The sequence below is a fragment of the Glycine soja genome, chromosome 19, assembly GCF_004193775.1.
Source record: "Glycine soja cultivar W05 chromosome 19, ASM419377v2, whole genome shotgun sequence".
In the NCBI taxonomy this organism is placed as follows: domain Eukaryota; kingdom Viridiplantae; phylum Streptophyta; class Magnoliopsida; order Fabales; family Fabaceae; genus Glycine; species Glycine soja.
The window spans coordinates 50,643,683-50,665,581 of record NC_041020.1 but is presented as its reverse complement, the minus strand read 5'-3'; the positions used below and the strand labels follow the sequence as shown (position 1 = coordinate 50,665,581).

Here is a 21,899-nt window from a genome sequence, read left to right as displayed (position 1 = left end):
AGTCAAATGAGTCAATATTAATCTCATGGCATGAATAGTGGAGAATTTGTCATCACTGCCATGTTATTTGAAAGGACTGTGTTAAAATACAGATCCACCAAGTAACCACATCTTATATTTTCAGGCAATTACAAGATCAATCAGATTCATTCTTGTCTTGCAACAGTAAAAGATGCCATACTTAGAAATTCAAGGGTGAAAATGATACATTGCAAGCCCAAACAATATGTTTTTACCCTTAATGTGACTACTTGTTTATTTATTTATTTTGACAGAATAATGTAACTGATAAGTTGGATTTTCTTCCCATATGGAGAAGAAGATTTATAATGCTTGCCAAGAAAGGCATTGCCGAGAAAATTACAATCTCCAGCAAAGACTAAAATTCATCAAACAGGAATGAGTTACAAAAAACATAGATACAGTGTAAACTAACCAACCTTGCCATTCACCTTAGCGTCAAACTGCTCCACAATACCATGTGCCTTCAACCTTTGAGAAATCTGGTTACATGAGCAATAAGGCAATCTGGACATATAGGAAAAGACATAATTATAATTTTGGAAAGTTCAAACTCAGAAAACGTACTTGTCGCCAAGCCCTTTGTTTTGGACGCGATCCACAGTAACCAAGATCCTTCTTAATATCTGACACAAGAAGAACCTTGAAGAAAAAAGATGACAATTAAAACATGAGCATAAAATGATGAGAATAGTCGGTCGGTAAATTTAAAGAGAATTGAATGAAAATGAACCTTGTCATTGGCTTCTGCAAGCTTTTCACAAATAGCTTTCATCTGAGGTTTATAATCCTTAAGATGAACATCTGTTTGAAGGGTGGTTCCATCTGCATCTTCATCGTCATCATCAGGGGAGTTGAATTTGGTAATTTCAAACTCAAACCTTTGATGAGAGTCAAGTTGCTTCGCATAGCGATGCAAGTATACTAAATGGGTAGCTACACACGGATAATTCTTGGATTCACCATGACCGGAGATTTGTTTCTTTTTCTCAATTGCCGAGCGCTTGACAATCAAGCCTTGACACTCAAGACTCCTCAACACATAATGGAAGTTATTGGGATCAATGTGCAACTGTTTGGCAAGCTGAGTTTGCGTAACACCATTCGCTCTAGCATTAGCAAGAAGGCGAAGGACACGCATTTGGGCATCTTGGAGAGATTGCGAGTCGTAGAGACCGACAAAGTTGTCTGTGAGGCTCTGCTGAGCAAAGATCTTTGTATTGAGCTTCTCGGCATCCTCCAGTTCCGAAGAAGAGGGTTGTGGTTCAAACCGGAGAGTGGGAATGCGAAGCAGGTTTGTCCATATGGCTCTTTTGATAGTGGAATTGAGACAGAGATTGGAGGATGAAAGAGAGGGTGAGTCTTCAAGCTTGGCCCACAGGGATGCGAGAGTTAGTCCATCTTCAATCCCACCACATATCTCTTCCACCGCAGCATTCACAACCAAGTTCATTCTTTCTTCAAAAATTTATCAACATATGTAAGCACAATAACAAAGAAAGCAGAGGAGGCAAGAGCGTTGTGAAGTTGTGAAGATGTGAAGTTGTATGTACCTGAGATCAGTGGAGGCAAGAGCGTGCGGCGAGAGCAGAGAAGAAGATAGGGATTAGGGATAGAGTCTGTTTCAGATGTTGACACGGCGCCGCGCTGTGTCCTCTTTTCTGTTCGCTCCAATATTTATAATACTATAATAAAACCTAAATTAAGATTGTTGCCCAATTAATTTAACGTTTTTTCATTTTTCGACCCCACTAAAATAAATTCTTAACATAGTTCCTACAAATTTCAAAATGTTTCATGTATAGTTTATGTCGATAAAACTCATCAACTCACCCTTATTGCAATCGAATTCCACATCATATTTGTACCATTATATTTAAATGATCCAATCCAAAATGATCCAATCCAAATACCACCTCATTACAATCGAATTCCACATTCCCTGATCTCTCTAGAACAAAGAATAAGAATACTTTACTATCACTTGGCCCAGTCCACATCATATTTGTACCATTATATTTAAATGAAAGGAATTAAAGGAACTAAAGGAACAAAATTCATCCTTTAATTTTCATTCCATTTTCCTGCAGGGGATTTGGGGTGTACTTTAATTTGATTCAAGATATTTAAGAAGGAAAGTTTTCCCTTTTATAGTAAACAATTGTATTTTTGTATTTGTTGTTGGCAAAGGTTCTTATATTTTAGTTTCTATTACCTACCAAAGGTTCTTCTCTGTCAAGCTTACTCTGCTATTACAATCCTTTTTATGTGGGTGTTATCTGTTGTTTTTCTTTAACCCAGTGTTTGGTTTACAAAGTTTCAGAATGTTAGTATTTATGTTAATTCTTTCAATGCATTTGAGACCCACCCGTGGTTGACTTGATGGCAATCTTGTGTGGATCTACACAGTCATTACTCATATCTTGCAATCCTAATTGGCTTATTGAAAGTTTGGATTCAGCCAAATACATGTCCTTAGATGTAGAAGTTAAGCGCATCTTACTTAAGTTAGTGATATATTGATACTATCAGGTTGTACGTTACAAACTATTGTAAGTTACTATATCTGCAGGGGTTGGGAAGAATATACAGAAATGTGAAGTCCAATGCTGTATTTTAATATATATATATATATATATATATATATATATATATATATATATATATATATATATATATATATAATATTTTAAGATAGTTTATTTGAAAGGAAATGATAATTATTTTCATTTATTTAACCTTTTTTTTTTGCTCAGCAAAAATAGATATGATTTATTAATAGTGAGTACCAGTGGTACTAAAATTACAGAATTTTAGGGGCCAGCTGGTTCCTATGATTATTAGTAGGACCCAAGCCAGCACCACAGCACCCTGCTACCTAATACCGTGCTACAAAAATCCATCCCCCATACTCCCAGGCTAAGTACAGAAACCTAGTGTTAGATTGGTAGTTCATTTATTTAACCTTAGTCACTAATTAGAACTATGTAATTATATTGGCTCTACAGTCCACTATTTTGCTCTGTTATTAGCTACGATAGGATTAACAAATGTCGGTAGAATAGAGTTCTCCAAATTTTGAAGCTTCATTTTTAGAATTTACAAATGAATGGGACAATTGGTGGGTAAAACTGACAGTAGTTTCATCATAACGTACTTCCATTTCCTTTTGGGACACTCCTATGTAATCCCCTATGTTCATTGTCATGGAAGTTTTAAATTACATGCTAATAAAGGAGGCAACAATTGGGATTAGGAAGGTGCATCATATGACCAAGACACAGCAACGATGGAAAATCATATCCCTATGTATAACTACTTCACACTAGCACATACACATACACATTTTTTTTTTTTGGTTAGCAAAGATAATATATTATATATATAAAGAGTACCAGAGGTACTGAACTACATAAGGGGGGTAACCATGGTAATGGTTCCATAATCAGACAAAAAGTCTGAAAAGGAACCACTCTATAGAACCCAAAGAAAACATAAGTGATAGCTAAAGTAGACCTCTAGTAGTACAAAAAAATTGTTGTCTAATATTGCTGGACCAGTAATTAAAATGTTCTGAGAAGCCTTTCTCATAATTCCTAAGCCAGGACCAAAGAAAGAAAATTGCGTCTTCAAACACTTTGTTTGCATCGAATGAGGCATTAGAGAACACTATGCTATTCCTTGTCTTCCAAATGGACCAGGTTAGGGTCAGCCACCAGCACTGCCACCTATTGCTCCTAACACCATCAACTTGAAGTCCCATATGTTGATTGAAATTCATTTTTGGGGTGAGGGGAGCAGCTCCTTTTATATTTATCCATGACATAGATTCCACCATAAAGGCTGAATTTTTTAGCAATGGAAAAATAGATGTCCTGCGTTCTCCTCTTCAACTCTGCATAAAGGGCATGAGGTGTCAGCAACCTGCACTTGCCTTCGCTGTAACTTATGTCTTGTAGGGAGCCTATCCCTGATAAGTCTCCAAGCAAAAATTGCTATTTTGCTTGGAACCTTTATGCTCCATAATTTGGCAAAACAATCCTCTTGAGTTACTGCTGCTGCTCCTTCCATCAGTACCTTGTAGGCACTGTTTGCTGTGTATTGACCTGTAGAATTTGCTGTCCATTCCCACACATCAGGTCCTTGGTGTGGTAAGATCATATCCTGAATCTTGTTGAGGAAGACAGCTGCTGAATCAATTTCATTATCAAAACACGGCCTTCTCCAAGTAAAATTCCATTCCCACCCGTTGTCTGTGTAGCTTCCCATCTGTTGGATAAAACTCTGCTGCTGTAAGGAAATTGAATACCGCCTGGGGAATTTTTCTGCCAGAGACATTTCCCCACATACCCACTTATCCTCCCAAAATTTAGTTTGATCCCCACAGCCCACCTTCCACCGCATACCACTATTAATAATCTGACCCTGAGGGGAGTGAATGAGGGTCTTCTTCAAATCTCTCCACCAAACTGATTCTAAACCTGGTCTATCTGCTGCCAACATGCCCTGCCATCCACCATACTTAGACTGCACTACTCTAGCCCAAAGTTCTCCTTTGTTTTGCATCAGACCCCACCTCCATTTACCAAGCAATGCTACGTTGAAATTGGTGATATCCTTGATGTCCAGACCTCCATTTTCTTTAGATGATGTCACCGTGTCCCACCTAATCCATGCGATCTTATTTTGGTCAATCCCTCCTCCCCAAAGAAACCTTCGCTGCAATCTTACCAATTTATCCACCACTAATTTAGGAGCCCTGAAAAAGGAGAAGAAATATAAAGGAATGGATGTTAGCACAGATTTGATTAAAGTCACTCTCCCCCCCCCATGGAAATGTGTTTTTGTTGCCACTTTGCTAGCTTTCTCTCACATGTGCGTATAATGGGATCCCACATCCGACCTCTCCTTGGATTTGCCCCTAATGGTATACCCAGGTAAACTAATGGGAACGTCATCAATCCGCAATGTAAAAAGGTGGCTGCATGTTGCTTCCATTGTTGTGATTGACCGAAAGCACCAACACTACTCTTTGCAAAATTTATTTTTAAACTTGAAGCAAGTTCAAAAGATCTAAGGATTGTTTTAACTGCCATGAGATTCTCCATACCCGCCTCCCCAAAAAATATTGTATCGTCAGCATACTGTAGGATACTAATATTCACATTGTTTGTACCAACTTGGAAGCCCTTGCAGATATTTTCTTCCTCAGCCCTCCTGATCAGCCCATTGAGACCTTCAGCCACGACATTGAACAAGAAAGGTGCCAATGGATCACCTTGTCTAAGACCCCTTTTGGGGAGAAATTCCTCCGTAGGGCTTCCGTTCACCAGAATTGAGATGGATGCTGACTTCAAACAGCCCTCAATCCATTGAACCCACTTAGAGCAAAAACCTGTTTTTTCCAGCATATATAATACAAAATCCCAAGAGACCGAGTCGTATGCCTTCTCGAAATCTACTTTGAATACAAGACAAGGCATGACTTGTTGCTTCTTTTTGCATCTTCAATCACCTCATTTGCAATAAGAGCATTGTGTAGTAGATGCCTTCCTTCAATGAAGGCAGATTGAGTCTCATGTATGATGAGATGCATCACCCTCTTCATTCTGTAGGCCAGCACTTTTGATACTATCTTATAAATGCATCCTATTAAGGATATTGGCCTGTAGTCATTCAAAATCTGTGGATCTGCCACCTTGGGAATCAAAGTTATGAAGGACGCGTTACACCCCTTAGGAATGACTCCATTAACATAAAATTCATCAAGAAAACGGAGGATTTCAGGCTTCATAAGCTGCCAAAATTGTTTTATAAACTTGAAATTCAGACCATCCGGGCCTGGACACTTGTCACTCCCACATTCCCAGACAGCGGTTTTTACTTCTTCCTCTTCAAAGCGGGCCGTCAACATATCATTATGCTGCTGGCTGAGAGACTGAAAACGGACCCCATCTAGCCTAATATTGTGGTTACTTGCTTCCTGGAATTTCTGTGAAAAAAAGGATCTAATTTCCTCCTTCACCGTGGCTGGGTCAGCCACCCAAGAGTCACCTATTATAACTCCATTTACAAAGTTATTTCTTCTGTTTGCATTCATCATCAAGTGGAAGTACCGGGAGTTACAATCTCCAAGCTTGATCCACCTTATGCGCGCCTTTTGCCTCAAAAGCGATTCATGTGCATGAGCAGCCACCCAAAGAGCCTCCTGCAATTGTTTCCGTTTCGACACTTCTTCAACTGATAGCTGTCTATTTGTGGTCTCCTCCTCCAATTTATTTAGCTCCTCTTCAATCTTGATTACCTTTTTCAGAGTATCTCCATAGCTTTCCTTATTCCAGATTTTCAACTTCTGCTTAAGTATCTTTATCTTTTCTTTGAGAACAAAGCCACCCCAACCTGGCAGCTGACTAGATAGCCAGCAGTTCTTCACTGTTTCTTTGAAGGATGGGTCTGATAACCAGCAGTCTAGGACCCTAAATGGTTTAGGGCCCCAATCTATAGTTGTAGACCTGAGGATGATAGGACAGTGGTCTGAAAAATTCCTTGAAAGAGTTGATTGAAAACTTGCAGGCCATGTGTCCAACCACTCAGGAGACAGCAGAAATCTATCGAGTTTGCTCCTTGATGACCCATTTGGTCTAAACCAAGTAAAACTTCTTCCAGTCCATGGTGCCTCCACAACTTCCAAATCTTCTATCCATTCATTAAATTCTTGGATACTATTAATTTTTGGTTCCCTTTGGCAGATTCCAAATCTTTCTGATGAATCCCTTATGCTGTTAAAATCACCCATAACACACCATAAATCCCCTGATTGAGTGTTTTTCAACTGCTTGATCTGGTCCCACAATATCCTTTTATTTTGAATGTCACAAGGAGAGTATACAGCAACTATATTAACTGTCTGTGCTTCCTTAAGGTACTCCCCTGTTAGGAGAATGTAACCATTGCCAACTACTCTCGAGTGAAGCTTAAAGGTCCTTTCACTCCACAAACATAAGATGCCACCTGCAGTATGGGTGGCAGGCTGCATTTCCCAGCATACCTCAGCCTCTCCCCACAGTGATTGACACACAACTTTATCAATGACCTCCTTCTTTGTTTCCTGCAAACATATCATATCAACATTCTGCTTCCTGATTAATCTTCTAGTGGCTGCCCATTTAACCCCCCTCCCCAGACCCCTTATGTTGTATGAGATGATATTCATGGGCACCTGCCATTGATACCCAACCTCTCTGCTTCTTTTACGTCTCTTTCCTCCATTTCTTTTATTTTGTCAATAACCAATTGCTGATCATCCCCTCCTGTGACCCCTATTTGTTGAGCAAGATTCCAGATGTTTGTTGCTTGTTGCAGGTGTTGTGACTCCTTACTTCGTTCAGATTCGTCGTATTGTGGTGTTGGCCTTGTCTGGGATTCGTGTCCAGTTTCCTTCTGAGAAGCATCCTGCAGATGCTGGAGTTGTGCATTGCTCTATTCATTTCCCATGTGGTCTTCACTAGGATTCTGGGCCGTAAGGTTTTTCTTTTTGGACCACCTGTGTCTTAGATATACCTTACATGTGTTTTGCAAACTTCCCTTATTACTTGTTGGAGAGAGGCCTAGCTGTTGAGGGGGCTGAGTGGGGGTGCCAATAGTTGGCCCAATTTCTTTATGAGGCCCAAAACCATTCTCAATATGTACTTCTCGTTCCTGCCTTGTTGGTATTGCTAGTGGGGTGTCGTGGAGTCTATTTTGCCGTAGAGAGTAGTCTCGTTGCCTGGCACGTGGAGATAGTGAGATATGGTTTTCCGCCACATCATCACTTGCTTCCCCCTCACATGGCTCTATATCTGCTGGCCTTTGGGTCTCAGTCATAGTACAGATCCCTCCCTTCCCACTTTTTCCATTTACGTGATTAAACTTCAAAATTTCCGCAGGGGTGGCGTTCCCAATAGCCTGCTTCACGCCTTCTTTGGTCGACAAAGCTGTGTGGCAGATATCCATTGGATATGGGGCAATGGATGTCGTCGGACCACGGGGTGCATTCAAGGACCGCGAGATGTTTCTTTTACCTGCTGTGGAAAAGTGATGGCGTTGCCCATCGGGTAAAGGATGAGTCTGTTGGGTCGCGTCGCCGGCACCGGAAGATGTCGCCGCCAGTGATGGAAATGCATTCGCCGGCACCGTCGCAAGGTATTCTTCTGCCTCGACTCCATCGCCGTCCACAGACCTCGGGGTAGAGCTCCCGAGGAGACTTTCGTCGGAGCTAATCTCCTCCGACGACCCGTCGAGGTTGCACCGACCACCGCGGTGATCATTGCTGCCACCACCGCACTCCTCCACTATAACGACGTTAAAATGTTCATCACCTATATGAGCCTCGACAGTATGTTTGATTGGCGGATTCCACGGGGTCTTCACGAGCACCCTGGCTCTGTCCAGCCTGCGCTTCTCTTCAGTATCATCGTCCATGTCTACCATGTCCCCCGTGGCTGCTACGATTTGCCGTACGTGCTTCTCAGTCCAAGCCTGGAGCGGAATACCCCAGACCTGTACCCATGTTAATCTGAAGCCCGCTCGTATGGTTGGATTCCATTTCTCCAAGGAAATAAACAGCGCTGCACCTCGTTGATTTCCGCCATTGATGAGTTTATCTGCACCCGCGTCAGTGAGTCCCAGGAGTAGAACTAGGTCATCCCCTATATACTTGGGGGAGATGTCCATGCCTATCTCCCATAGAAGTTCCTCCTCTACTCTGTCGAACATGGCCAGGTTTTTTAATCTCCCCACCCAGGCACCCTTCACCCACTCATAGTCTTCGGGGCTAACGTCTAGAACAACCGAGGACTTGGATGACTCTTGTCCTTGGTTATGGTTAAGGGAGATCAGTCTTCGTCCCTGAGGTCTGATATTCGATTTCAGTGCCGCAGCATATGACACCGGCTTTGTATGGGATTGTTGTGGAGCTCGATCAACTATGCTTTGTTTCGTGGCAACATGGACACGTGGTTGGATTTCTGAAAACCCACTTCTCATCTTCTCCCTACCATACTTTGGAATATTGACATGGAGTTTCAGACCTCCTATGACAATTCTATCTAGCTGTTTTGCCAGAGAATGGGTATCATTAACCCCTTTGAACCTTACAAAACCATACCGCCTTCCATTATAGTTCCTCCTGTTGGGAATAAAAAATTCCCTCACATCCCCCCACTTCTTGAAGCAATGCCATAACTCCTTTTCTGAGATGTCATCAGAAAAACGAGTAAAGTAAAAGGTTGCAACATCCCGACGGTCCCGTCAGTTTGAAAAGGCAGATTTTTTGTTCCCATCCGTGTTCCCTGGGTAAGCCCAACGGGGATCCTCCCTGAAGGTCACTCGCTGACTCTCTCTCGTTGGGTCGCTAATCCTAGCCCACTCTCTCTCCCACCCAGTGTTTCTCTCTCTCACTCTCGCTGTCGCTCTCTCTCTCTCTCTCATTTCTCACGTTTTGAGTTGATGTTTTCATACACATACACATAACAAATCTATTTTAATTAATAACTTATAGTATTAATATAAAAGGGTAAAACAGATGCTTAAAACTTAAAAGTACCTCAGTTTCCTTTTGCAGTCTGACTTCTCCAACTAAGAAACAATCAATACCAACTGAACTAGCAGTCTTCAATCCCTAAAAGTTTTAAGTCAAAAACAAAATATGAGTTTTTGCAGCTCCAATAGATGAGGAGGATTCCCAATTGTTCGTTTGGTATAACCTCGAAACTTTCTGATATATTTTTTCTACTATTTTATTATTTAGTTTTTTAGAGAAATTTCTTGAAAGGCAAGTGACAACCTGAAATCCTTCTGCACATTCAGTCGCAACAATTACATGCAGATACTTTAAATAAGTTTTGCATTCTTCAGAAATGAATATTGTTACAAATCAATCAAAGAGTAAAGACATGGTCTTGTGTTTCAACTGCCTCTCATGCTCAACGGGGTGCTTGTTTAAAGATATTAAAACTCACGATGAACTAGTGACAGGAGAAGTTTAGGAAGATTGAAACTGCAGTGTAACTCAGTCTCTCATGTAGCATGAAACAAATAAATTTTCCAGCCACTAAGAAGACACTATTAGAGAAAATCAAATTAATCATAACCGCTCAACACACATGCTGTCCTATCAGCAACAAAATTAATAAATAAATAAAAAATAAGAGATAAAATATTTATCATTCTCTTTGGCAAACGCCATAAAATATAAAGAAAGATTTCTATGGGGAGGAAGATCAGAGCATAGGAAGATTGCATGGGTCAATTGGAAGACGGTATGTCAACCAAAAGACATAGGTGGCCTTGGAATCAAAGACCTCAAGACATTTAATTCAGCTTTGATGGGGAAATGGCGCGGGGATCTCTTTCGCAAGCAGGAGGAGCCATGGGCAAAAGTAATCAGCTCAAAATATGGCGGATGGAGGGCACTGGAGGAAGGCACAAGAGGAAATCATGATTCCACATGGTAGAAGGACCTGGTCTTAACTCAGCAGCAGCAGAACATAGTTCTCAAAAGGGAAACCGCTTGGAAGGTGGGTGGAGGTGAAAAGTTAAGATTCTGGGAGGATCCTTGGACAAACACCAGTATGCCACTAATGGAAAAATACCCAAGGCTGTATCACATCTCATGCCAACAAAAGACAACCATTATGCGAATGGGGAGCAACAACAATACTGGATGGGAATGGAAACTCACCTGGAGGAGGGATCTCTTTGACTCTGAAGTAGAAATGACGGATACTTTTATTGGGAAAATATCACAGCATCATGTACAGCCTTACAGGGAAGATAACTGGATATGGAAGCATGATCAAAGCGGGAATTACTCAACGAAAAGCGGGTATGACCTGATATGGAGAGAGCTAATGGGGGCAAACCAGAATTCAGACTTTGCGGACCTATGGAAGCTAAAAATCCCAGCCAAAGCAGCTATGTTTGCATGGAGGTTAATCAGGGATAGACTACCAAAAAAGATGAATCTTAGAAGACGACAGGTGATGGTAAATGACTTTATGTGCCCACTATGCGGACTTAAGGAAGAGGAGACTGCTCACTTATTTTTCAGCTGCAGTAATACCCTACCCCTATGGTGGGAGTCTCTGTCTTGGGTTATAGCAACAGCACTGCCACAAAACCCTAGGGACCACTACCTGCAGCATGCAACCAGGACAGCTGAGGGAAAGAAGCTTACAAGATGGAAATGTTGGTGGATTGCTCTTACATGGACAATTTGGAATCATAGAAATAAAATAGTATTCCAAAATCACACGTTTGATGGAAGAAAACTGTTGGATGATGCAATTCTCTTACTTTGGACGTGGGTCAAATCCATGGAGAAGGACTTTGACATACACTTTAACCAATGGTCCTCTAACATAAAGGAAGCATTCAGTAACTAGGAGGGGATGGGTGATTCTGTAATTCTGTATTTATATGTGCATTAGCTTGGTTCTGTGTACACACTCGAATAGCTTGGTTCTGTGTACACACTCGAACTAGCTACATACTTGCCTCTGTATATGTAACTCTAGTACCACTGGTACTATTCCCTATTAATAATATATCTATTTTTGCTGAGCAAAAAAAAGAAAGAATCAAATTCGACTTCTATGCAGGTCTATGCTAACTGCCCATATATACACGAGATTCGCACCTTCCTCCAAGTTCTTGGGCTTTTCAAATCACTTTCAGTATCTTATCACACCCTCTTTCTCTCTGACCCCAAAGTTGTCATCTTTCATTTCCGCTAACATGTCCACTTTTTCCACTAAGAACGACACCGTCATCCACAAAACGCAGCAACCTTTGCAGGTTCAACCTCTTCTCCCTTTTCAGATCATCACACTCTCCGGATTCTTTTATTATTAGGGCTCAAGATTTTTCATGTTCCTAGTTAAATAAGATGTCTGAATGTTAATTGGGCTCATAGTATCTTTATATTTTAGCTTTTATTTGTGCTGGCTACCTATTTCTTAGTATTTTCATCATGATGCAGTGTACTTTCGTATATGGGATGGGGCAATCACACACTATAGATCACCCATGTTTTTCAATTTCCTCCATTTTATAATTTATATATTCTTATTCCCTTCTGAATTACTTAGTTGCTTGGTGAAGGTTGTATTATTTGCTACAACAAAAATGATATTTGGACACCCAAAATGCTAATTGACACCCTGTGTAAATGAGAAAAATATAGGTATGATAAGAATAGAGAGATGGGGAGAAAAGATGAGGGTTAATTTGGTGCTTGGAAAAATTGGGGTGTTAAAAATTCATTGCTCTTGCTACAATTTAGTTTCAATTCATTTGAGGATGTTAGCCTATTTATTTTGTAAAACTAAAACCTTCTGCAAGGACCTAAGATCATATCTTGGAATGGTTTTGGCAGTGAAGAGAGTTTGGTTCTGTTTTGTACCTGGCAATGGCATTTTCAGACCTAACTAATTCCAAAAAACATGGATTTTGTTTTGGTTCTGTTCTGTACCTGGCACTGGGTTGTTCTCTGTTTGATTCTTGTTGATTGTCATTATGTTGTCAGATTGCAAAGCGCTTAGAAAAATTTCAGACAACAATCTTCACTCAAATGAGGTTGCTTGCCATCAAACATGGAGCCATAAACCTTGGTCAAGGCTTTCCCAACTTTGATGGTCCCAAATTTGTAAAGGAAGCAGCGATTCAGGCAATCAGGGATGGCAAAAATCAGTATGCCCAGGGTTATGGAGTTGCAGACCTGAACATTGCCATTGCTAACAGATTTAAGAAAGATACTGGACTTGTGGTAGACCCTGAAAAGGACAGTGACAATGAACTCCTAGGGGAAGACATTCTCCTTAACAGGATGGAAGATTGGTTGGGCCATAGCACCCCCACACTTATCACGGGGACTGCGACAGGCACACGCCTTCCTCACTTTCACAATTGCCCATCCTTTTCAGTGTGCTGCTGCAGCAGCTCTGAGAGCACCAGACTCTTACTATGTAGAGCTGAAGAGGAATTATATGGCAAAGAGAGCTATTTTGGTTGAAGGCCGTTGGCTTCAAGGTATTCCCATCCAGTGGAACCTACTTTGTGGTTGTCGATCACACCCCTTTTGGACTGGAAAATGATGTTGCATTTTGTGAATATCTAGTTAAGGAAGTGGGAGTGGTGGCACACAGGTCACCCCTTTTACTTTAATCCAGAAGAGGGAAAGAATCTAATCAGATTTACTTTCTGCAAGGATGACGAAACTATTAGGTCTGCTATTGAGAGGATGAAAACGAAGCTTCGATCAACCATAACGATTAATGTGGTCTATGAAATTATATTACTTGCAGGGGAACACCACCTTCTACAAGTCATAGACAACCCCTGAGCCCTAACTATTAAGTGGAACCAAGTCACCGGCCAATCCAAGTTAATTTGTAGATTCAATGCAAAAACACTTAGCATTTCATCACGGCATGTTACAGGAGATTCGTAAAGTTACCTGTACGACGACCTAAGGCGCGAAGACGGATCACGGCAGCTACACTTCTTCGAGATGGCACACAGGTCACGGCACGGGCGACCTCACTATGCGTACTCACGGCGCGCGCTCGACTGCACACAAAGGACGTTGGCGAGACAGCGAGGTTTCGAGGCAGCGTCAGGGCGCGGTGTTTAAGATAGGGAGAGGGGTTTGAGGGAGAGCTCCACTGCACAACAATGGACGTTGGAGAGAGAGCTCGAGGTTTGAGGCAACAGAGCTTCAGGGAGAGAGGGGTTTAAGCTAGGGCACAACAGTGGACGTTGGAGCTGCGGCTATAGCTAGAGTGTTTGGTTCAGGAGGTTCAATTCGGAAGGTCGAAGCCTACGGGCAAGCTGAGAAACAAAGACGGGCTTATGGTGGTATGAGCGACCTTGTCTAACATTAGTTAATTACAACATTATCCCCAGCCAAGGTGCGACTTAAAATATAAAATTTATTCCTCAAATTACAAAATTGTCACCACCTATTATTTTTCTGTAAATGTCATTCATTAAAACTAAAAATGAAAAATCTAAGCATCAAATTTCTTTTATCAGGATTAAACATAAAAATAAAACTATAAAAACAAAAAATGATTTTTTCTATTGTACCTTAGAGTAAAAGAAAAAAGTGTAAGATTTATAATATTTTAAATTATATTACTCACAAGTTATAATTGATTATAACAAAAGATCGTTTACATAAAAAATTATAAATAAATATTGAAACCTATTTTGATAATCAAGCACTCAAAATCAATTTTAATTGTAAGTTTCTAAACAACATTCTCTGTGAAAATCAAATTCTAATACTTGTTATTCAAACAAAAAGTAGGATATTCTTTATATATATATATATATATATATAGGAAGATAAATAATCAACGAAGCTCCAGAGAAGGAGACTCCTATTGCATCACCAAAAACAAGAGCCAACAAAGACCGAAAAGGCTTCCTAAGTGAGAAACACATTTGTTGAAGAGTCATGACGGGCCAAAGAGTGAGTGTACAAGTTTCCTTATTTAGAGACATGCTAGAAGGAGAGATGTCATTGAATATTTTTGAAAGATTGAATAAGATTAATGATAATTGTCATCGGATGAAAGCCAACATTATATCGATTAATTAGATTTAAATCAACGAGAGTCTAATTCACACTCTATCATTCGATAATCCATGTTTCACGCCAACTCTATGCCTTTACGAATAACATTAAGTACAACACTGACATTTCATTTGACATTTGAGAGTCAAATGATTCAGTCGATAATCTAGAGATGTTGCTCATTTGCAATACTTGTTGAACCACATTGTAATGTTTGTGTTATCTGTGATCGAGGTTCAGAATCTCTAAAAGTCTCCTAGCACTTATCTCTATCATCATCAATTATCAGTGTGAGAATAAAAATTCATCTCTTGATGAAACACTATGTAAAGAATCAACAAAAATATGATAGAACCCATCAAACTTATGAATTGAAATTGTATAGCCTAGATCAAATGCTTGAACACCAAGGAGGATACCATTTAATACCATTTACCTGTAGTTCACAATTAACAAGCTAAATCCAAGGTAAGAAAGATAAGCCAATGGCTTTGAAAAGCTTGACAATGAGACAGAGTGTGGTCCCCCATGAAGAACTACAATTAGAGGATCAAGTGCATCACTTTTCTTAGTTTTTGATGACAGAAATATAGCTCCATGTGGTTGACTAGCACCTGAAATTGAAGTCAAGATAACAAAATATAAAAAGAAAAATCAATTCCTCAAGAAAAATCTAAGAATAACCATATATTGTGCAACCAAAGGGCAAGAAAATAATATCATCCATGGTTAGTCACACGCATATTATATTATAAAGAAAAAAATATATATACATTCCAAATACTAACCACCAATAATTATATATAATTCATTCATTGGCACAATAATCTATGAAACGATTTTAGTTTGAAAATCTCTGATGAATTTTCATAAGATGCATTTCACTATTGTGATGATACTTCTAGATATTTTTTCTTATTTTCTTTTAATCATCATTCCTCATTTATTCTAAATTATTTTTGTCCTTGAAATGAAGAAAAAGGGGGGAAAAAGCAGTTCATGTAGTTCCAAAGAGGTTTCAACAATCCAATTCCCATCACTGACCATCAAGAATACACGTAAAAGACAAAACGTCCCAGTATCCTGCAAAACATCATAAGAGTAGTGGTCAAGATTAGGTAAACTCATGGCTCTTTGAAATATTGTAATTATTCTGTCAGAGAAAAAGATCTTTAAGAATTGAAGACCAACAACATTCAGTAACTGTGAACAATATATACGACTAATATAAATTTATCATATGTTCATATTTTAGATATCCCCATATATTTTGCTTCATTTTACGGACAACTATTCAAACTACCAAACCATATTACAAGATTATTATAGAAATTACCAGTAGTAATTCTAAATACTGTGATTGAAATGCTCCAATCATAGCCTCAACCATGTAGCCAATAAAAAGGCAAACAACCAGCTCCAGAGGAAAGCCAGAGTAGGTAAGCCTCCAATCATGCTTTTCGACCTTATGTATGCTCCAACCATAATTAACCACAGCTACTCATTTGTATAATGGACTCCTTCAGATGCACATGAGAGTGCCAAAATCCATGCTTGCAAACCACGAGGAGCATCCCTTTCCACCATTACTTCCAGCCAGATTTTATCATTTCCTTGAAAGTCTCTGTAGCTTCCCTTAGCCTCCTATCCATAGAATACAAGCCAAGAACATTATTATAACTCAATATATCAGTCAAGAATCCTAGTCCTTCTCATCTGCGTTGCAATTTGAATGTTTTATCCAATCTTCCAATTTTCTTATACATAGCATCATTGCATATGAAAACTCATTTACAACTTCATTCTTCATCAAGCTCTCAAATATCTCTTTTGCTTGCTCAACCATAAGTCTCTCAGTATACAGATCAATCATACAATTAGGGGAAAATAAAGAAAGAACTTCATCCGATAATTGAAGAAACTTGTATGTTTCTTGTGCTTCTTTCAGGTAGCCTACTTTAGTATACAACTTTATCAAAGAGTTATATATAGCCAGATTCCCTGACAATCCTGCCTTTCTCATTTCGTTAACATAATTGATGGCTTCTTTACAATTCCTGCATCAGCAAAAGCATTGATAAAAACACCATAAATAATGACATCAGGCTGCACGGCATATCCAAGCATCTCCCTGTATAATTCTTCTCCCATTTCCAATTGGTCTAACTTTGCGAAGCTTGATATCACAACACAATATGGGACGCAGTCACTCGCAAGTCCTGCCTCATGCATTTTTTTAAGATAAGATTTGGCAATGCGCCGCTTCTAGAACCATTTTCCTTGCCGGAGTATGCATACAAGAGGGTACGGTAACTCACAACATCTGGCTCAAGGAAGGCCTCTTTCATCCTTGCAAGATGTTTAGCTGCCAAGTAGACCTTATTATTCTTAATATAAAGAGAAATGAGGATGTTATATGTCCTAGTGTCGGGTAGGCATCGAAACTCTCCCATTTTCGGAAACAGAAAACAACATTGTATTGAGTGTAACTGTATTCAGGGCCTTGCCTTGTTTGATCATCCTAGCAAAAGTTTCACATGCTGCGCGAAATTGACCACCCCTCCCATATGTGTCAATCAAGGTAGCATATGTATATGAGCTTAAACAAAAATTGGTATCTGATACTACTTTATCATCCACACCTAATCTAAAAGGTGCACCTCTTATCCATCTCCTGAAAAACTCTAGAAAGAGCTTTTCGAAACTCGCCGGCCTCTTGTACTACAAGAGAACAGCAATCCCCATGGTGACCTCATCGGGCTCCAATACTCCATTCCTTGACTCTGCATCCTCTGAAGCCGCGCGAGTGCTTCCTCTTTGAGTCCACCTTTGCTTTACCTCTTGAGAGGACTCATTGTGATCAGAATTTGTGTCATCCTCCTGATAAAATAAAGAATCTGCTACTGCCAAAGTTTGCTGCAGAGCTTGCCTTTTGTGTTCTCAAAAACCAGAATATTTCTTTTTTGCCAAATAGCCCACAGATGACAAAAGATGTAGCTCAAAGCTTCTATTTCTTTGGATGTGAACTATGCGTTAAGCCAATCAGAGAAATCACAGATGAAACTTAAAATCAGTTTTCAAGTTGATGTTACTATTCTCTCTCTATCTCTCTCTCTCTCTTTAGTTTTACATATAGTGAAAGAAAGAGGAGAAGCGCATTATATTTATTATTGTACCTTCTTCCTGTATCTTTTAATATTTTGCCTCAAGATATATTTGATGTTTCAAGAATTTTAAAACCTAACTAATACATTTTTTTAATTTATCATTATTTAATACCTGTTTAGTGGCATAAATATTAAAGATCAAAATATTAAATAAGGTTATTTAAGTAATTAAAAGAATTAAATTAGAATTTATAATCATAAATTATCATGTATGAAATCATAACTGATTTTTATAATAATTAATTTAAAAAATCATATAATTTATAAATAGTTGATTTTTTTAAAACATGTTAAATTAAAGAGGTTCTAATTTCTCATCATACCTATGAAAATATTTTATTAAAAAAAATAAAATTTACTTTAGTAATGTTCAAATTTTGAAATTAATTTAAGGACTTTTGAGTGTGAGATATCTTGTTTTCAAAATAAATATATTTATTAATAAAAAAAATTAGATAACAATAAAAGAAATGTATTTGAAAGATTTATTACATGTTTCTCCCAAAATAACATTGAAAAAATAACTAAAGTGATATTTATTAGGAGTATTAATGAAAAAATGTTTAATATTTTATTAAAAAATTAAATACGATGCTTATTTTGAAAGAGAGGAATTATTAGTTTAAACAATTTTGTGAGTTTAGATAACAATAAATAGTTTATTTGTAGACAAACATTATGTTTATTTTTAGCGGTTTACTAAATAAACGCGGTATTATGTTTAAAATTTCATTCTATCTGCCTGATACTTCTTGACAATGGAAACAAAGTTACACGAAAATCAGTTATAATTTTAGCAAAAAATATTCTGAATAGCCAAATGCTTACTATAGTTCAGCAACAAGATAAACCATAAAAAAATAAAATTTAAAAAGTTTAATATACCCAAAGTCTTCCGTTAAAGTATGCAGTTGGCAATTCAATCTTACTTTTCCACGTAATGAAATAATTCTAAGTTGATAAAATAATTGAATCAACTGTAAGCTCTAAAATGTAAATGTCTTGTTGTGTGGACTGTGTTATAATACGAGAAAAAGGATAACAGCATAAGATAGGTAGAGAAGCAAGCAAACTACGCATGGCGCTATGTTCCTCACTCTCACTGGTCCCTCCCATCAAACTCACTTCCAAGCCCTTCTTATCTTCAACACCTCCCAATTGGCATGGCATCTTGACGAAGACTAACACCTCAACAAGAATCTTGCTGAATGCTGGTTTTAATGAGATTGAGCCTGACCTCAATGAAGATCCTAGAGATCAATATGCCACTAATGGCGATGACGCTGTATCTTAATTAATTGCAATAATGCTCTTTCACTTGCTTCTCTCTTTTTCTGTCCTTTGCTTGTGATGATGGGTTTCACTTCTTTTCCTTCATGTAAATTTCAGGATGATTTTGTGTATATATGGAATATATGATGACCACCACACTTACCATGAAGGAGAACAGAAAGGTGTTTGTTTATTATTATCCACTTTTGCTTACTTTCTTACTTTCGAGTTTCTCTTCATTTTTTTTTATGAAAGTTGGAGGAAGTCATGAGCTTGTTGGTTTATAGCGATCATTTTAAATGCTGTAGATGCTTATTTTAATTGTAAACTTTGATGTTAATTTTGTCAAATTCACAAAGTACTTAATTTTCCAGTGACTGGTTAAAACTATGATGAAAATGAAAACGATCCTTCCTAAGTGTGACATGATTTCCTTACAAACTTCACGATGAATATTCATTTCAGGAACATTTTGGGGCTCAATCGCAGAAGAGATGGCAGCAGCAGAACCCCCCACTGGATTCCAGGGTGTGCTTTCCATACACCATTCACCATTTATATAACCTTAATTTCTCATTACAATGGCCATTTTTTTTATTATCATTTATTTATTTCTTATGCAGGGATTATTTCATGGCTCTTCCCACCAGCCATTGCTCTTGGGGTGTACTTCAATGTTCCGGTAATTCTAAAAGTTAATTGGAATTAATGAAGAAGAACTCAATCTTCAAATCACTTGGCTACTTTGTTTACATATAAAGTTCTTAGTTTACTTGTTGGAAGAAGTAGCCATAAATTCTAACAACTTTCTGGTTTTCAGGGGGAGTACTTATACATAGGAGCAGGCATATTTACAATCATATTTTGCATTATTGAGATGGATAAACCTGATAAGGCCCACCACTTTGAACCTCACATATACAATATGGAAATGGGAGCTCGAGACAAGTTAATAAATGACTATAATACTATGAGCATATGGGAATTCAATGAAAAATATGGGGACCTATGGGATACTACTAGTAAACTTTATATTTATGTCCAGTAAAATACTCAATAAGTTATTGTAACTAGAGTCTGGTGCACAGTTAGAAAATGGTTGCAATAGCTAGCTAACTCTAAAGAAGTTATTACAACTAATTAATTTTGAAGAACAACTACAAAGGGTTTCAATATAAGCTAATAGCTTCTCTAGCTAAACTGATAACGAGCTTACTCTGCTATACGAGTATGTTTAACATTCCCCTTGCAGACTTGGTGGATAAAATTGGCTAAACAGCATAAGCTCATCTTGACGATTATAGAACCTAGTTTGTACAACTCCTAGTGAGGACATGACGTGATTAGCCTTTAATGGTTTACTTTTGTTGGTTTAGACGCACCTTAGAGGGGAATATATGTATGTGTCTATGTGACAACTAGGACTGATGGATTGAATCAACTTATATTACATTGACACCGATGCATTTAATGAGTTAATGATGATTGCTTAAAGATTTTATATGAAAATGAGATACTTTATCTATGGAAATATGGTCTCAGTTTATGTAACTTGAGGGAAGATGTATGTTAAATTATTATGGATAATTATGATGTCAAAATTTAGTGAAACTTGCATGACTTATTTTTGGAAAATAGTAGTAGATAACTACACGATATATTGATGTATATTTGAGAATATTTTGGTTGGAAAGCATGATGTGCAGTTTATTTCCTGGATTATATTCAACTTATTTTAGTTCTTATTTTGTTAAGTTTTCTAATTCTTATAATATAAACATTACCTAATCATGCTTCCTTTAACTTATTTTGCTAATGCAAAAGGAAGGCTCTATATAATGGTCATAGTTTTGCTTGTTTCGAACAATACAGTATATTAATTGAATTGTGTTTCTTGTAAATTCCTTTTTACTTTTATGTTCCTCATAATGATTGGATGTGTGTGTTAACCTAGATGTGTTCTTATCTTATTATTTGTTGTGTATTTTTGTATAAATAAAGATCTTAGTTATAAGTTGGAAGATGACCTCTACAACCAGTCTGAGTCTGATCCAACTACCATTGGGAGCTGGAACCTAAAAACTTGAGATCACACTGCTAGTGCTTCACTTCTTAACGTTGAGTGTTGTATTACCCCCTCCCCAATTTTCCTTGTGAAATGGAGATTTTAATTTTTTTTGTTGCAAGTTATGCATTTCAAAATTGCTGGTTAGTGAACTTGACAAAACACACATGGGTATATTTACTACAACTTCCAAACAATGTGGATGCATCGATGAGAAACATTGAAAGCTCTCCCACCATAGATAGATGAAAAAATGGTGAAATACAAAAAATAACAATGAGATACACAATTGTTTTTTTATTGAATTCTTTTAATTTTTTTTCCTCTAAAAATCTTCACTTTTTTTCATATATGTTGTGAAAGGGATATTCCTACACATGAAAGACCCTAAATCCTAGACCTTGAACCTTAGACATCGAACCATAAACCCTTAACCCTCAACCCTATACCTTAATCCCTAGACCCTCAACCTTGATGTTGAACCGTATGTCACGACGGGACAACGATAAAAAAAAGATAAAAAGAGGTGTTCCCAAAAAGGAAACTAGGAGAGTCACCCCTAACGTTTATTTAAGGAAAACATAAAAAAAAAAACAAAAAAAAAGATAAGAAATGGTTTACGGTTTGAGGACCCTTAATCCTAAACCCTAGATCATAAACCTTAGGCCATAGAGCCTATAGCCTAGACCTTGGCCCTAGACACTAAATCATCAACCATGACCATCAACCATAAATCATAACCAGCAACCCTAAT

The 21,899-nt window shown here is 38.1% G+C and overlaps 1 protein-coding gene and 3 pseudogenes across 5 annotated transcripts in view; 2 read left to right on the top strand and 2 right to left on the bottom strand.

Moving 5' to 3' along the window:
* Window positions 1-13,934, bottom strand: part of LOC114399231 — a 32,224-nt gene extending 18,290 nt beyond the window's left edge. For 3 of the 5 annotated variants that reach the window (XM_028361369.1, XM_028361371.1, XM_028361372.1), the window contains exons 1-6: window positions 13,517-13,934; window positions 9,605-9,679; window positions 1,575-1,718; window positions 755-1,479; window positions 589-663; window positions 441-503 (exon numbers count right to left, since the gene is read on the bottom strand). In XM_028361369.1, the coding sequence (XP_028217170.1) occupies window positions 441-503; window positions 589-663; window positions 755-1,474 (858 nt within the window). In that variant the 5' untranslated portion in view covers window positions 1,475-1,479; window positions 1,575-1,718; window positions 9,605-9,679; window positions 13,517-13,934. The remainder of the gene's footprint in view (window positions 1-440; window positions 504-588; window positions 664-754; window positions 1,480-1,574; window positions 1,719-9,604; window positions 9,680-13,516) is intronic. The other 2 variants (XM_028361370.1, XM_028361373.1) reach the window with 2 other exon arrangements.
* LOC114398932 lies at window positions 10,701-13,402 on the top strand (annotated as a pseudogene).
* A 2,048-nt stretch (window positions 13,935-15,982) lies between the features above and the next one.
* On the bottom strand, window positions 15,983-17,934 carry LOC114398931 (annotated as a pseudogene).
* Window positions 17,935-18,819: 885 nt separating this feature from the next.
* Window positions 18,820-20,804, top strand: LOC114399405 (annotated as a pseudogene).
* The last annotated feature ends 1,095 nt before the right edge of the window (window positions 20,805-21,899 follow it).